At 39.8% G+C, this 15,308-nt stretch overlaps 1 protein-coding gene across 1 annotated transcript; it reads left to right on the top strand.

Moving 5' to 3' along the window:
• The first annotated feature begins 1,228 nt into the window (after positions 1-1,228).
• On the top strand, positions 1,229-14,987 carry LOC106602731 (guanylate cyclase soluble subunit alpha-1). The gene is made up of 8 exons (XM_014195552.3): positions 1,229-1,792; positions 2,061-2,122; positions 2,504-2,598; positions 2,866-3,650; positions 7,366-7,851; positions 9,756-9,899; positions 12,660-12,814; positions 14,037-14,987. The coding sequence occupies exons 1-8, from the start codon at positions 1,550-1,552 to the stop codon at positions 14,230-14,232; spliced, it is 2,166 nt and encodes a 721-aa protein (XP_014051027.1). The 5' UTR covers positions 1,229-1,549; the 3' UTR covers positions 14,233-14,987.
• The last annotated feature ends 321 nt before the right edge of the window (positions 14,988-15,308 follow it).

The raw sequence follows: 15,308 nt of genomic DNA, 5'->3' as shown, positions 1-15,308 counted from the left end.
TGCCATTGCTACAGCTTACATGTTGGTGATTCATTGATAGATATGGGTTATTGTGTGTTATATATTACCATATTATTTACAATAGGAATGTTATTTTGTAAACTGTAATAAATTCCAATTTAAATAGACCTTAAAAGGAATCTTGAAAGAGATTAAAGAGTCTTAATTTGATTACTGTCTGTCTACTGTCTTGAGTCCCCATACAGTTCTCCTTGAATCACAAGATGCCTACACCATTGGATAACTGTCATTGCTGAATGTGAACATTTTAGAACCAAAATCTTATGAGGCAATTTACTGATAAGGCTCTCCCCTGTAGGCTTCTAGATGTAGTGATATTTGTTGGGTACAACAGATTCCCTGTTGCTAAACGTTAGTGAGGGTGATATAATAGCAAAATAAATATTATTTTTGTAAACGTTAGTGAGGGTGATATAATAGCAAAATAAATATTATTTTTGTGAGATATAAATATAGGCCTATAGGCTACTTCAAATTGTGTTCAACTCTTGCAATGTAATTGTATGTTATTGTTCTATAAGATCAAGTCTGACCACACAATATATATTTAGGCCTACCAGCAAATAGCAATTCAATTAAAGTAGCCTATGTATTATTACAGGTACAATATTATAAGCACATTAAATGAGAATTAGAGTTAAGTAAACCATGGCTGGGCAGTATTAGTGAATTTGGTTATTACACTTTGGCAGTAATGGGAAATCTTATGCAACATGCTTCTGTCATGTCTAACCTACTATACGCAGTTTTGGGATGGATGTTTAGCCTGCTATGGGAAATAGGAATTCTGTTAAAAATGGTGTAAAATGAATAGTATATAGGACTACCATCATTTGTAAAATGGATTTACAAATATGTGCTGGAAGAACAAAACGTTAATCGTATCTCCAACCCGATTTTCCCCTTGACATCAACATGGAATTTCGCCGTGTAGGCCTAGAATATGCGTTTAAACGCACGCCTGTAAAAACAAAAAACATAATACCGTCCGTCATGATAAATACCTTTACTAAAATAATTAAAAGCCTGAATTAAAAGCCTGTATTTCGGGGTGTCACAACAAAATACCATTGACAAGTCACAGTTAGTCATTCGTGCCTAACGGTATTGCGCACAAATCATCAACCAACTCTAACCGTCCACTGCACGGGCGGAGTAGTCTACAAGGCATTTCATACTGATATATATTTTAAGAGCCCAACCTACTCGCGCATCGATTGGCCAGGTCGACTCTTCTGTCGGTTTTCATTGGTTTGTGATAATGGTATTTCACTCATCTTTTGCCCATGTAATTTACTATTAATATTGTATGTGGTTGCTGGCGTAGGTGCGGATCATTTATAACATACGAAAGGGAGAAAGACAGGTGTCCACAAGAGAGGATGCGCATAAAATAATACATTTTTTTTTCTCCTCGCTCCCTTGCGAATGCCATGACGTGGGAATGGAGTTTCCAACTGAGACAGGAGTTGCGTGTCCAAAATGTAGACATTTGCATGTAACCAAGAGATGAGGATAAGCACTAAGAATGTTTTGCGCAAAATTGAAAGACCTGAAAATCTCTGGAGAATGCCCGTTCTCCGGTATCGGTCGTATGGACGAACCCGGAGACTTTGAGGAATGTACAAGTGACCATACCGGGGATGTACTGGCAATTTCCAAGGATGTGCATGGAAATGTATCGGAGGTGCTACCTCAAAGGAAGACAAGCAAGACTAGAGTCAATCTTCATTCATTAGGGGAGAGCATCCGCAAATTGGCATGTCCGGAGGTAAATTGAGATTGTACTACAATAAAGCAATTTCTCAAAACATTCATCAGAATTGATTTGTGCACTGTTGTTGAGTGTAGTCTCAGAAGAGAGCAGTTTACACCGTGGAACATGTACAGTTCGGAACAAAAAAAACGTCTGTTTTGCTGGTTTTATCTCGAACCAAATGATTGGTTTGCTGTTGTGTTGATGTGATTGCAATGGGCCAAACTATAAGATTTCTTATACAAATATCTTGTCAATAAACTTCTCGACTTGTTGTTTACAGTTTCAAAGACTGCATACTGCCTTTCTGCAAATGATGAAACAGCATACGTTAGACAAGAAATGGTAAGAAATAAGTCCAATAAATGTTGGCGAAATTAATGATTTTTTACTATGCTGCCCTGATATTTAATTATTGTCAAAGGTCATGATTATAATAAATGACAATGTTCAGTTCAATTGAATGCGTTCCGATATTATTCTTGTTGAAGACCTATTGACTATATTCCATGCATGGATGCACCATGTATCACGACCTGTATATGGTCAATCAGCAAGATGGCTTTGAAGGCAACACAAGGAATAGGAAAAATAGCCAAACCGTAGGTTAGAAACTTTTTTTCATAACATGCATGGGATTTCAAGGAATACGATATCTAGACCCATTTATTAATATGGGGAGTGCAGTGCTTACTAATATAATACTAATATAATTTCTGTCCACAGCCCTTCCGTGTGTTACGCAGACATCTGTCAAGATAGGAGCTTTGATCGACCAGAGAATTTAATGGAGATCATGAAGAATTATTCTCTAAAAACAGGTATTGTAAAGCTGATTGAATTCAAACAACACTGAACATGAGTTGCTTTTATTCCATTTTGGATGTTTTTAACATCTGTTATATTCATGCCTCTGTGAAACAAAAAGCAATTTTTTTTTACCTTGTGTGGAAAATAAAAATGTTATATTCTATTCGTTTGTATTATTTTCTATTCTAATATACAGTATTGTATTTCATTTTTTATTTACATAGTGTAATTCTATTCTATTACATTGAATAAGTGTTTTGCCCTCCTTTTACGACCAGGTATTCACATGGACGCTTTGAAAGTCTCCCTTGGCGAGGAGCTGTTCCAAACGTGCTTCGACGAGGACGGCCATATTCTGCGGGTAGTGGGGGGAGCCCTCAGCGACTTCCTGAACAGCTTCAACGTCCTGTTGAAACAGAGCTGCAGCCCAAACCCGCTAGCACCAGCCGCTCTGCAAGCCGAACCAGACAGGAGAACAGATTATGTAAACAATGAAGAAGCGTCGGTGCTGTGCCTGGACAAGGATCTGGGTCTGCTCACCGTTTACTACTTCAACCCCAGGCAGACCACGGAGCTCTTCTTCCCTGGGGTCATCAAGGCGGCCGCCCGCCTGCTCTACGACACCACCGTGGAGGTGTTGATGGACATGGAGATGGACCTTCAAGGAGGCACCAAGGAGAGCATAGGCCCCTTGCAGTTTCAGGCTGGGCCCCGGCAGCCCAGCCTGCTCTACTCGGTGGTGGTGAAGAACGCCAAGAGCCTGAGCCCCAGTCCCATGAGGGCCACGTCAGTTGGGACCATGCCCACCTCGCTCTTCTCCTCCACATTCCCCTTCCACCTCTTTCTGGATCAGGACCTGGGTCTGTTGCAAATCGGGGATGGCCTCCGGAAGAGACTTAGCCGGAAGGACGGCCTGAGGCGGCCCACTGCCTTCCTGGAGCACTTTGCCATCGTCACGCCCCAGATCAGGTGCACCTTCCGAGGCATCTTGACTATGCTGAACACACAGTTCATCATTCGGATAAAGCACCAAGGTGGCTCCATGGCCGATGACACAGGGAGGGTATGACCCTATTTCGACTGAATATCAGACCTGTGTTCAAATAGTATTTGAAGTCTTGAGTGATGCTTCATTGAGCTCGCCTGGTTCAATGGAACCAATGGAATAGTCCCAAAGATGCAAACCCGCCCATTCGGCAGTCCAGTCAGGTTTAAGCTAACCTAACGTAGCAGTCGTAGAAAGACGCCTGAGCGGAGTTCCCACTATCGTTTTTCAGTGGAAAGTTAGGTGGAAAATACTATATCCCTTGAAACATCCACTTTCTGTTGATTCCGCAGGAAGTGGGCTCAAGCAAAGACTCAGTCTTTGATTTCCAAAACCATTTGAACTCAGGTCTGCTAGATATGACCCTTTGGAGTTGAGACGAATGACTCACAAGGAATCGAAGGTTGTCTAAATGCAGATTTGATGTTAGAAATAGCCCTTCAGAAAGGCAAAATGCTGCATTGTTAATTATTATGTGCTAATTAGCGGAATGCTCCCCCTGAGGTAGAGAACAACATAAGCCCAGGATGGAATTGGACAGCCGGGTCTCATAGACTAGATGTAATATAGTAAATGTAAATCCGGGACACTCAAATTAGTATGATATGGTTACATAAGACAGATGGTTACTTAAGGCAAAAAACAAAAGTAGGGTGCTTGTCAGGGTGGATGGGCAGGCATATAAAGCGAACGTCTAGCAACCCAAAGGTTGCAAGTTCGTATTTCATTACAGACAACGTTAGCTAATTAGCAACTTTTCAACTAGTTACTACTTTGCAACTACTTAGAATGTTAGATAACACCTCCCTTAACCCTAACCTTAACCCTTTTCGCTAACCATAGTCCTTTTAGCTAACCTTAATCTTAACCATTTAACCTAACTTCTAAACTTAACTTAACTCTAACCTTAACCCCTAACCCCTAGCCTAGTTAATGTTAGCCAGCTAGCAAATGTTAGCCAGCTCGCTGGAATTCGAAAAATATCATACGTTTTGAAAATTTGTAACATATCGTACATTTTGCAAATTTGTAACATATTGTACATTTACAAATTCGTAACATAACATGAATTGTAATTCGTAACATATCATACAAAATGGGTGATGGACATCCAGAAATGAATACATACCATACAAAACGTAATATATCATATTAAATCATCTTGAATTTACATACAGAATAATACAAAATGCTCTGAGACCAGGTTTAATTGAAGGCAATATGTCAAATCAGTTCACCCATCAAAGTCTCTCATGAGGATGCTGATATAATCATGTTACAACCTCTATTTATGGCCAACTATTTAGAGCAGTAAAAAGAAAGTCAGGTCAGGTCAAAACATATACAAAGTTAACTATTCACCGGGTGAGTTTCCCTGAAAGCTTCATAGTTATTGTGACACTTTATTTCTCTCAGTGAGTCAGACCATTCATAGAACTACGAAGTACTTCAATTGGAGAATTTTGTTCACTTCGCGCTATCTAGCTACATTAGCTACAATGCTTTTGGCAAACTCACCCTTGATTAGTAATTTGGGCAATTATATGCCATTCAATGACAGATGATTTAATCAGATCTGTTCCTTTGTGTACCTTGAAGTAGTGTCCAGAGCCTGAACAACTAAAGACAATACTTACAGTCATGTCCAAAATGACTGGCACCCTGGACAAAGATGAGCAAAATTGTATCAAGTAAATACACTGAACAAAATAATTATTGCAACATGCAACAATTTCAAAGATTTTACTGAGTTTATCATTTTTTTTTTACCATTATTGTACCAGGTAAGTTGACTGAGAACACATTCTCATTTACAGCAATGACCTGGGGAATAGTTACGGGGATGAATGAGCCAATTGTAAGCTAGGGATGATTAGGTGACCGTGATGGTATGAGGGACAGCTTGGGAAGTTAGAGTTCATATAAGAAAATCAGTCAATTGAAATAAATTCATTAGGTGTGACCATTTGCCTCATGCAGCGCAAAACATCTCCTTCACATAGAGTTGATCAGGCTGTTGATTGTGGCCTGTGGAATGTTGTCCCACTCCTCTTCAATGGCTGTGCGAAGCTGCAGGGTATTACCGGGAACTAACACCCTGTTGTACATGTCGACCCAGAGCATCCCAAATATGCTCAATGGGTGACATGTCTGAGTATGCAGGCTATGGAAGAACTGGGACATTTTCAGCTTCCAGGAATTGTGTACAGATTCTTGCGACATGGGGCTGTGCATTATCATGCTGAAACATGAGGTGATGGTGGTGGATGAATGGCAGGACAATGGGCCTCAGGATCTCATCACGGCTCAACGTTGTTTGGGTTAGGGAGGGTTTGGCTGGCCGGATGTAGCGCATGGGCGCATGCACACTGACACGGTCGCCAGTACAGTGTTTTCTCCGACACATTGGTGTGGCTGGCTTCTGGGTTACGTGTGCATTGGGTCAAGAAGCAGTGTGGCTTGGCGGGGTTGTGTTTGGGAGGACACATGGCTCTTGACCTTCGCCTCTCCTGAGTCCGTACGGGAGTTGCAGCGATGTAACTACCAAATGGATATGATGAAATTGGGGATAAAAAAAGATGAGCATGCAAATCAGTATCCCTGCCACTGTTTCTTAAAGTTTGTGCAGAAATTCTTCGGTTGTGCAAACCCACAGTTTCATCAGCTGTCTGGGTGGCTAGTCTCAGACGATCACGCAGGTGAAGAAGCCGGTTGTGGAGGTCCTGGGCTGGTGTGGTTACACGAGGTCTGTGGTTGTGAGGCCGGTTGGACGTACTGCCAAATTCTCTAAAACGACGTTGGAGGTGGCTTATGGTAGAAAAATTAACATTAAATGATCTGGCAACAGCTCTGGTGGATATTCCTGCAGTCAGCATGCCAATTGCACACTCCCTCAAAACTTGAGAAACTTGAGACATTGTTGTGTGATAAAACTGCATATTTTAGAGTGGCCTTTTATTGTCCCCCAGCACAAGGTGATGATCATGCAGTTTAATCAGCTTCTTCCCACCCCTGTCAAGTGGATGGATTATGTTGGCAAAGAGAAATGCTCACTAACAGGGATGGAAATATATTTCTACACAAAACCTGAGAAATAATACTTAGCTATATTGTATGCACATTTTTTTGTGCAAATTATATTATTTTATACTAATACAATTGCTCAGAGAAATACATTTTGTTTAACAAGTAATACAAACAAATCATAAAAAGATAGGGGTCCAAATTATTGGCACCACTGTTTTCCATACTCCGCCACCCTCCCCTTGCGAGGATAACGGCTACTGAGACTTTTTCTTACATGTTTTATGAGATTGAACACATTGGGAGGGACCTCAGACCATTCCTCCATATAGAATATTTCTAGACCCTTGATATCCTTTGTCTGCGCTTATGGACTGCCCTCTTCCATTCATGCCACAGGTTTTCAATGGGGTTAATGTCCTGAGATGGCCATTGCAAAAGACTGAGATGGCTATTGCAACATTTTAATTTTGTGGCCAATCAACCTTTTTTTTGTGGATTTTGATGTGTGCTAGGGGTTATTGTCTTGCTGGAAGATCCACTTGAGGCCAAGTTTCAGCCTCCTGGCAGAGGCAACCAGGTTTTTGGCTAAAATGTCCTGGTACTTGGTAGTTCATGATGCCGTTGACCTTGACAATGGCCCCAGGACCAGTGGAAGCAAAATATCCAGACAGACATTTATCTCATGTCTTATTTTCCTCTCTTCTAGCTCATGGACCTGAAAGGCCAGATGATCTACATCTCAGAGTCCAATGTCATCCTCTTCCTGGGATCGCCATGCGTAGACAAGCTGGAGGAGCTGACTGGCCGGGGCCTCTACCTGTCTGACATCCCTATTCACAATGCCCTGCGCGACGTAGTCCTGGTGGGCGAGCAGGCCAAGGCCCAGGACGGCTTGAAGAAGCGCCTAGGCAAGGCCAAGGCGGCCCTGGAGCATGCTCACCTCGCCCTGGAGGAAGAGAAAAAGAGGACGGTGGATCTGCTTTTCACCATTTTCCCAGGGACGGTGGCCCAGGAACTTTGGCAAGGCCACACAGTGGATGCCAGGGAGTTTGAGCATGTCACCATGCTGTTCTCTGACATCGTGGGCTTCACGGCCGTGTGCTCACGCTGCACACCTATGCAGGTGGTCACCATGCTCAACGAGCTGTACACACGCTTTGACCACCACTGTGGGGAGCTGGATGTATACAAGGTGTGTGTTACAGCAAGGCCCAAGGAAACTCAGGGAACTTCTCAATCAAAACTGGATTTACCAGATAAAACTAAACATTGTATAGTGGTTTATTTTACAAAGTGCCTGGTAATTACTTGGACTGATAAAGGTGAAACTAAATTCAGAATAATAACCACAGAATATATTTGTTTATGGGGATCGCTTGAATTAATTGAAATACTACGCAACATTTGGTACAATGCAGTTATCAATTGTGTGGAATTAAGTACCAGAAAATACCAGGATATAATATAATTTCTCAGTAAAACAGCAGTTAAACAGCAGTTGAAATGGAACAGCAAAAAGTGCCTTACAGTGTAACAGCTAAAATGAACATTATTGGGAAAATGGACTCCAAATGTGCCCAAAATGTTTCTTTAGTCTTATTCCACAACCCGTTACGGGATTGGATTGAATAGGTAAGGCCCTCTATATAATATTATGTTTATATCAACAGATTATTTTTAGAACAACAATTTATGTTGTTGATTGCAGACCCTTGCTGGCATTTCCATATTATGTTCATCCCATCATGAATACGGCTTCATTTGAATTAATTTAGCCATGGAGGTAATAAGGTTAGATATGCCTTATGTTGCTCTTCGATAGCGTTTTATAAGAATGTGTTAACTGATATGAATCATTTGAGAGTGGAGGCTTGTTTACTTCTTTCTTTTGCATAATTTAGCAATAATTTGTTAATGTATTAATATAGACAATACTTAACAGTTATGTCTTGACCAAAGCAATTTAGAGAGAATAATAGTTGTGTATTCTTAACAGTCCATCAATAATAAAAATGTCTACTCCAAAATAAGAGTCTGCAATATAAAAGAGATGCACAGGCTCCAAAAAGGGGAAAGACCATGGTTGTTTTTGACCTTGTCAGGATGAGACTGTTATGTGATTTAGGGACAAAAGTACTTTAAGTTCATGGTAGAAAAGTTATTTTCGTTGCGTTCTCTCATAGATTACACAAGTCTTGGATAAAAAATGACACAATTCCACCATTTTATCTAGGTTTAATATTTCTTAAAGAACAGACTGTACTTGTCTCATGGCCAAACTTGCTTGCTCTCAGCCAACTGTCCTGTAATCTGCGGGGAGTTTGGCTAATGTAATCAGTGTGTCACTGAAGTATAACAGAGGAGAGCAGCATGTCTGACGGATCATTCGTAAAGTACTGGGAAGTCAGAGGTTTCTTTAGGACCTGTTTCCATTCCCGGTCCAAAAATAGATTTTGTCTGCTTTCCAAATGGCACTCTATTCCCTTAATTGTGCACTACAATTCACTATATGGAGTGCCATTTGGAACATCAACTTTTACCGCACATTGCTAACCACCACCACACTGTCGAGTGCTCTCCTGCTCCGGAGTAAAACATAAACACCTCTCAGAATAACTATTTTGATTCTAATTCACACTGATTAAATTGGCCCTGATGATTGTTTTAATGTGTTTGTGTTCGAATGTGTCAACATCTACCCGTGGGGGAAGACTGTGTGACAAATTAAAATAGGTACAGTAGTTTTTGCTCACTTGACGTGTTTTTCATTACTTGTGCTTTTCATTAGGAGTATATGAATTGGAAAGGTCTAACACACAAATCAAGGAATTAAGAGGGCTAGAAAAACAATCATTCAACTTAAAGTCCTATGCATACATCATACAACTATACAACTATTCTCTCTCTGTACAGTCAATGTAGAAATTAAGATCAGAGGGTCTGTAGACAATGGGGGCACATCTTAAAAAAAAAAAAAGTTGAACGGTTCCCTCTGATCTATGCTATCTGATATTATACAAGTCTTGTGAGGAAGTTAACTGTATGCCATGTAGTTTGTCTATGGGATATTAAACTATTCTATTCGACTGTATCTAGGTGGAGACTATTGGTGATGCGTACTGTGTGGCCGGTGGCTTGCACAAGGAGAGCGAGACTCATGCAGTGCAGATTGCCCTCATGGCGCTGAAGATGATGGAGCTGTCCGATGAGGTCAGGACGCCCACTGGTGAGCCAATCAAGGTGAGTGTTACGGCTTACCTTCTTCACAGTGTGAAACCATCATTGGAAAGCCCTTTTCAGAATGGCACTGAGTTGCACAAGAAGTTGCCTGGACAAGAGAGTTTTGTACACAAAACTGATTTTCAGGCTTTTCTACTGTTACACCATTTACTCAAGATGTAGACAAAGTTGTTCCCTGGTAGCTGTTTTTTGTTTATATCTAGAATGACAATATTGTTCATCTGAAAGAGAGTGACTCTCCGTTTGTGCTGATCTATGACACGCTAGCACCTCCCCCGTTAAGAGGGGGGATGAGGCAACCTCAGAGTTACACACAAGGAATTTTATTCACACACACACAGACGGAGATGTACATGGGGATGAAGAATGGTAATGGTTCTGAAACAGGAGAAACAGAGGTAATGAATACACTGTACACAATGCAATAAGGGTTCCCAACATTTTTCCCCAGGGCCCCCCTTTTCACATTTGATTAATTCATGTTTATTGAGATAGCCTATATTAAATACAGCTTTTATAATTGATTTTGTTTAACTTGACGGACCTAGGACAATGTTGTTGTTTTGAAGCTCATTCCCTGCAATTCTACGTAGTTTAACAAAACTCATTACATCTTTTAGGTAGGCTAAATAATAATAATAATAATACTAATACTACTAATAATAATAATGGATATGGAACTCTAGACCCGATTTACCCAAATGTTCTTCCGCTACCAAATGTTTTATTATGATCATTTATATAAACCCTCAATTTAATTGTACATGTTCTCTTTTTCAGAAAGTGAATAGATTAATTGATAGCGACAGTCACACATCGTATAAGATTACTTCCCAAGCAAAGTCCAATTTCTTTGACTCCTCGACTTTAGAAGGTTGTAGCTCAACTTCTGAATATCATAGAGACAAACAAAATATATTCCCATTGGCATCAAAGTTGTGTCTTCCTCTGGCATTTTACCGCTTGTTTCTTGCCAAAAGCATCGCAGATTTACGCATAATTTTAGATCAGTATAAACAATCGTGAATTGTAAATGATTAGCTATTTTATTATTATTACTAATTGTAGTAATTTTTTACCCCCAGTGAAACGTTGGTGCCCCACCAGGTTGGGAACCCCTGCGATAAGTGATAGCACAAGTAGAGTAACAAGGTTATTAACAAGGGAAGGACTGTATGAATGTATATGATACCTGCACATATTACAATACAGCTATACACAAAGGCAGCATATAACAACTATAAGAACAACAAGCAGGAATTACAGTATATACACAGTCACACTATATACAGTATATACAGTATATACATGTCACACTCACTTTGGTCATGCACACCAACCCACAAGTCCAGAGATATAGCATGAATGAGTCCAGTTGTTGATGGGCAGAGACAGAGATGTTGTGGGAGACTGTGTATTGTGTGACCTGCAGAGTCAAGAGGATGGGCAGATGTCAGACCGGCTAGTAACCTCCCTAACAACCTGACAGTGGCTCATCAACATCTCCAATTTGGAGATTATAATGAGAAAACTGCAGCTGTTCCTGTCTTTTGATATATTATTTGACATTTTACATTATATTGAAAGCTTAGAGGTAGTTGACCCCATCTTATGAATACCTAGAACACAGATTATTGACCCAAACCATGATTTGGATTCGTTCACTTTGCCACAGTTTAGCATTAGCATCATTGAACACAAAACAAGGGGTATACTACAAAGCAGGATCAAGGAGTTAGCCAGCTCTTTAGGAAGATAAGCTTTAAATGTGCATTGTCTTATATACTAAACAACCAAAAACACATCTAAGTTTAGCTTTCCTCTAATGAACTAGAAAATCTATAGTTATTTCTGGGTGATTTTCCAAAGTAGCTGGCTAACGCATAGATCCTGCTTTGTATACCCCTCTGGTTAACATGCTCCAAAAAGTAGGCCTAAATCACATTCAAGTAACTTCTAAAGTACAACTTTGTGGTCTGGGTGGTCAAGCGGTCTAAGCTGCTACCTCTAGAATACACAGAGAACACACATAACTGCTGTCAGTTATGGGACTGCCCTACTCCTTCGGATAGGACGTTAAACGGATATCTTGACTCTGTGGTCATTACAATTTCATGGCACTTATCATAAGAGTAGGGGTGTCCTGGCCTCATTTCCATCATGGCCACCTAATCATCCCTATCATTCCTAATTGGCATATATCACTCCTCACCTCTACACCATGCTACCTGATGGTTGCCTTGCATGACCAAAGTGGGTGCCACACATTGATGGTGGTGGATGAGGTGAGTTTCCTCCCTACTATGAAAGCGCTTTGAGCATCTGGAAATTGCTATATAAATTCAATCAATAAATCAAAGTAATAATTTGGCAAAATAATCCATTCAGAAGTAGAACGTGGATAAGGTTATATCACATAAAGCATCACAGCCGATAGCATGGGAAATGTTCTTGAATTATTATCATCAAATTACATTTAAATTATATTTACTAGTCAAAATGTGATTTCCCCAAAAGATAGGAGTTGCAATGACTTGATTGTGATTTCCAAGACAGTCTTTGAAGAACAATCACAATTTGTTGTTCCTTGAAATCACCTTGGTGAACTTTACTTTTCGAATACAGAAACATTTATATTGGATTTTAGTTGATTTCACTTTATAGCTGTCACTTCAAAGGAAAACTTAATATAATCAACGAAGCTTTGATTTAATGTTGCAGTTTTTTCCCTCAACACAAGTTATCTTTTTTTATTTACAGATGAGAATTGGCCTGCACACTGGCTCAGTTCTGGCCGGTGTTGTTGGCGTGATGATGCCGCGCTATTGTCTGTTTGGCAACAACGTCACATTGGCAAATAAGTTTGAGTCCTGTAGCGTACCTAGAAGAATCAACGTTAGCCCCACAACCCACAGGTGACTTAACACTTCTGCACTAGCAAAATATTTTATAGTTAATTTCACTGCCAGATCTCCCTATGCTCAGCCACTAGCTAATGTTTTATATAAAAAAATATGTTTTGAAGAGTCTTGTGTTTACACTTTGCATTGATGATCACATGTATCATTATGATGTGGTTATAATGTATCGTTGGTCATTAGCATGTATGTATTTATAATGTCTTAATTTTAATGTCTCATTAATTTGGATCACACTGTTTATCACAAAAGTCACACAGTAAATGATATTTTGTGTGGTGTTCTTCAAATGACACGCTACCTATAACTCACCGTGATAATGAAAGATGCACTGGCATTCATCAGAAGATAGACCATTAAACCCTATGGTGTCAACAGGTCTTGCCTGGATCTGTACTATTTACTCTTCGTACTTACACTACGTCCACTGTTGGGCATAGAATTAGAACCCTGATTTGGCTACCCAACATTTGTCATAGTCAATAAAGCTAAGGTCTTTACTACACACATTCTAGGATGTTCAGTGTGGTCTCTTTAGGGGCACAGTTGAAAACAGTTTCACAAAACACTTGATTGGCCATAAAGTTCACCCACCTTGTTTCCCAAGTCTAAATCTGTCCCTGATTGGAAGGAAAGAATGAAAACCAGATTGGCTATGGTTGTTCTCTCGGACTGTAATAATAAGATAGCCCTGGTGTAGGGCCTCTGAAATGTGTGTCCAAAAGATTACCTGGGTATTTGGTAGCACTTTCAATAAAGTCCTTTTTGCACCTGTGTAATAACACTGTAATTATTACATTAACAACATTGTTACAAATTTCTGCGTTGCTCTTATTATTAAAATGCAGTTACCAAAGAAAGATGTAAAAATATGTTAATACATTGTTATTACTAGTGTAATTACAGTGTACTGGTTGATTATGTTACTGTATATTTTTTGTAAGGAAGGCAAAACAACATTGTTTGTGTGTTTCAAGAGAACGTGTTTAACTTTCTATCCAGTTGTTGCTTTTTGGTTTCAGACAGTAACTGTGTTATACAATAAATTCATACACACATTCTCACAGTACAAGATAAATTGTTTATGTGGTCTTGCACAGGAAACAGGATCCAATGTTGATTGAATAGAGAGCCCCGTAGCCTCCATTTCTATCTGCAGCACATACTAAAACGTTGTATTTATATTCAAGATGGTTCATTTGTCCTTTTGGGTTTCCAGATTGCTGAAAGATTGTCCAGAGTTCGTCTTCATTCCCCGGACCAGACAGGATCTTCCGCCAAACTTCCCACCGGATATTCCTGGTGTTTGTTACTTCTTGGAGGCTTTTGATCAATGGTCGGGCAAAACCACAAGTGACTGTGAGACCGATGAACCATGCTACAGCAATACAAACTTCATGGCTGAGCAAACATAGATGGTATGATGAGACACAGCCAAACCTGGGTTCAATTAATATTTTAAATCTTTGAGCGTTTGATTGAGCCTGCCTGGAGCACCAAATGGGCAGAGTTTGCACTTTTAGCAATATTCCATTGGATTCATTGCGCAATTCAAGCTCAATTGAGCAGAGCTAAAGTATTTGAAAGAAAACTAATATTTGTTCCCAGGTCTAAATACAGCTAGCACCCGTTGCTGTAGATTTCTTTAGGTGATGTAGAAATGTTGATTATTCTCTTACAAAATCGCTAGATGTACATTTTGTATGCTTTCACTGATTTATTCACCTCACCAGATTCACATAATTTCTTACACTGTAATTACACTACAACTGCCTATGTAACTACCATGTAAATACATAGGTATTAATCACACATTGGGACTTAAAGGGATAGTCACCCAAATTACATATCGGTTTCCTTACCCTGTATGCAGTCTGTGGACAAGGTAAGAAAGCAATCCATGCTTTAATTTGGATTAACTGCTCTCCAAATGCAAGTCAATATCCCTGCATTTTCCGCCTCTCACCTTGTCCTTAGACTGCATACAGGCTAAGTGCCAAGCATATGTAATTTTGTAATTTGGTTAAACTATCCCTTTAAAGAGAATTACACAATAACTAATGACACGGCATGGCTAGAACACAATGAACGTGCTTCCATTACAATTAGCATTTATTACTGTGATTATTTTTGTATTGTCCAAGCGACAATAAATATTGTGATTAACAGGTTTGTGTGTCTACACTTCTACTACTCTGATGTTTGGAAAATATTTTCAGTTTTCCTGCGAGCATAGTCATAGTACATGTAACTGCCAAAATAAAGGAAACACCAACATAAAATGCCTTAATAGGGCATTGGGCCACCACGAGCCAGATGCACCTTGGCATAGAATCTACAAGTGTCTGGAAACTATCCAATGCAACACCTTTCTTTCACGATACATTTGATCATTTTACGTTTTGTTGATGGTGGTGGAAAATGTTGTCTCAGGTGCCGCTCCAGAATCTCCCGTAAGTGTTCAATTGGGTTGATATGTGGTGACTGATCA

The sequence above is a fragment of the Salmo salar genome, chromosome 04, assembly GCF_965601325.2.
Source record: "Salmo salar chromosome 04, fSalSal1, whole genome shotgun sequence".
In the NCBI taxonomy this organism is placed as follows: domain Eukaryota; kingdom Metazoa; phylum Chordata; class Actinopteri; order Salmoniformes; family Salmonidae; genus Salmo; species Salmo salar.
The sequence above is the reverse complement of the archived record's forward strand: the minus strand, read 5'-3'. Positions and strand labels throughout refer to the sequence as shown.

Excerpts from the sequence above, each read along its gene's own strand:
- LOC106602731 (XM_014195552.3), top strand. The coding sequence starts at position 1,550 with ATGTTTTGCGCAAAATTGAAAGACCTGAAAATCTCTGGAGAATGCCCG. Across the intron at positions 1,793-2,060 it reads GCAAATTGGCATGTCCGGAG|TTTCAAAGACTGCATACTGC; the intron begins GTAAATTGAGAT and ends TGTTGTTTACAG. Across the intron at positions 9,900-12,659 it reads CCACTGGTGAGCCAATCAAG|ATGAGAATTGGCCTGCACAC; the intron begins GTGAGTGTTACG and ends TTTTATTTACAG.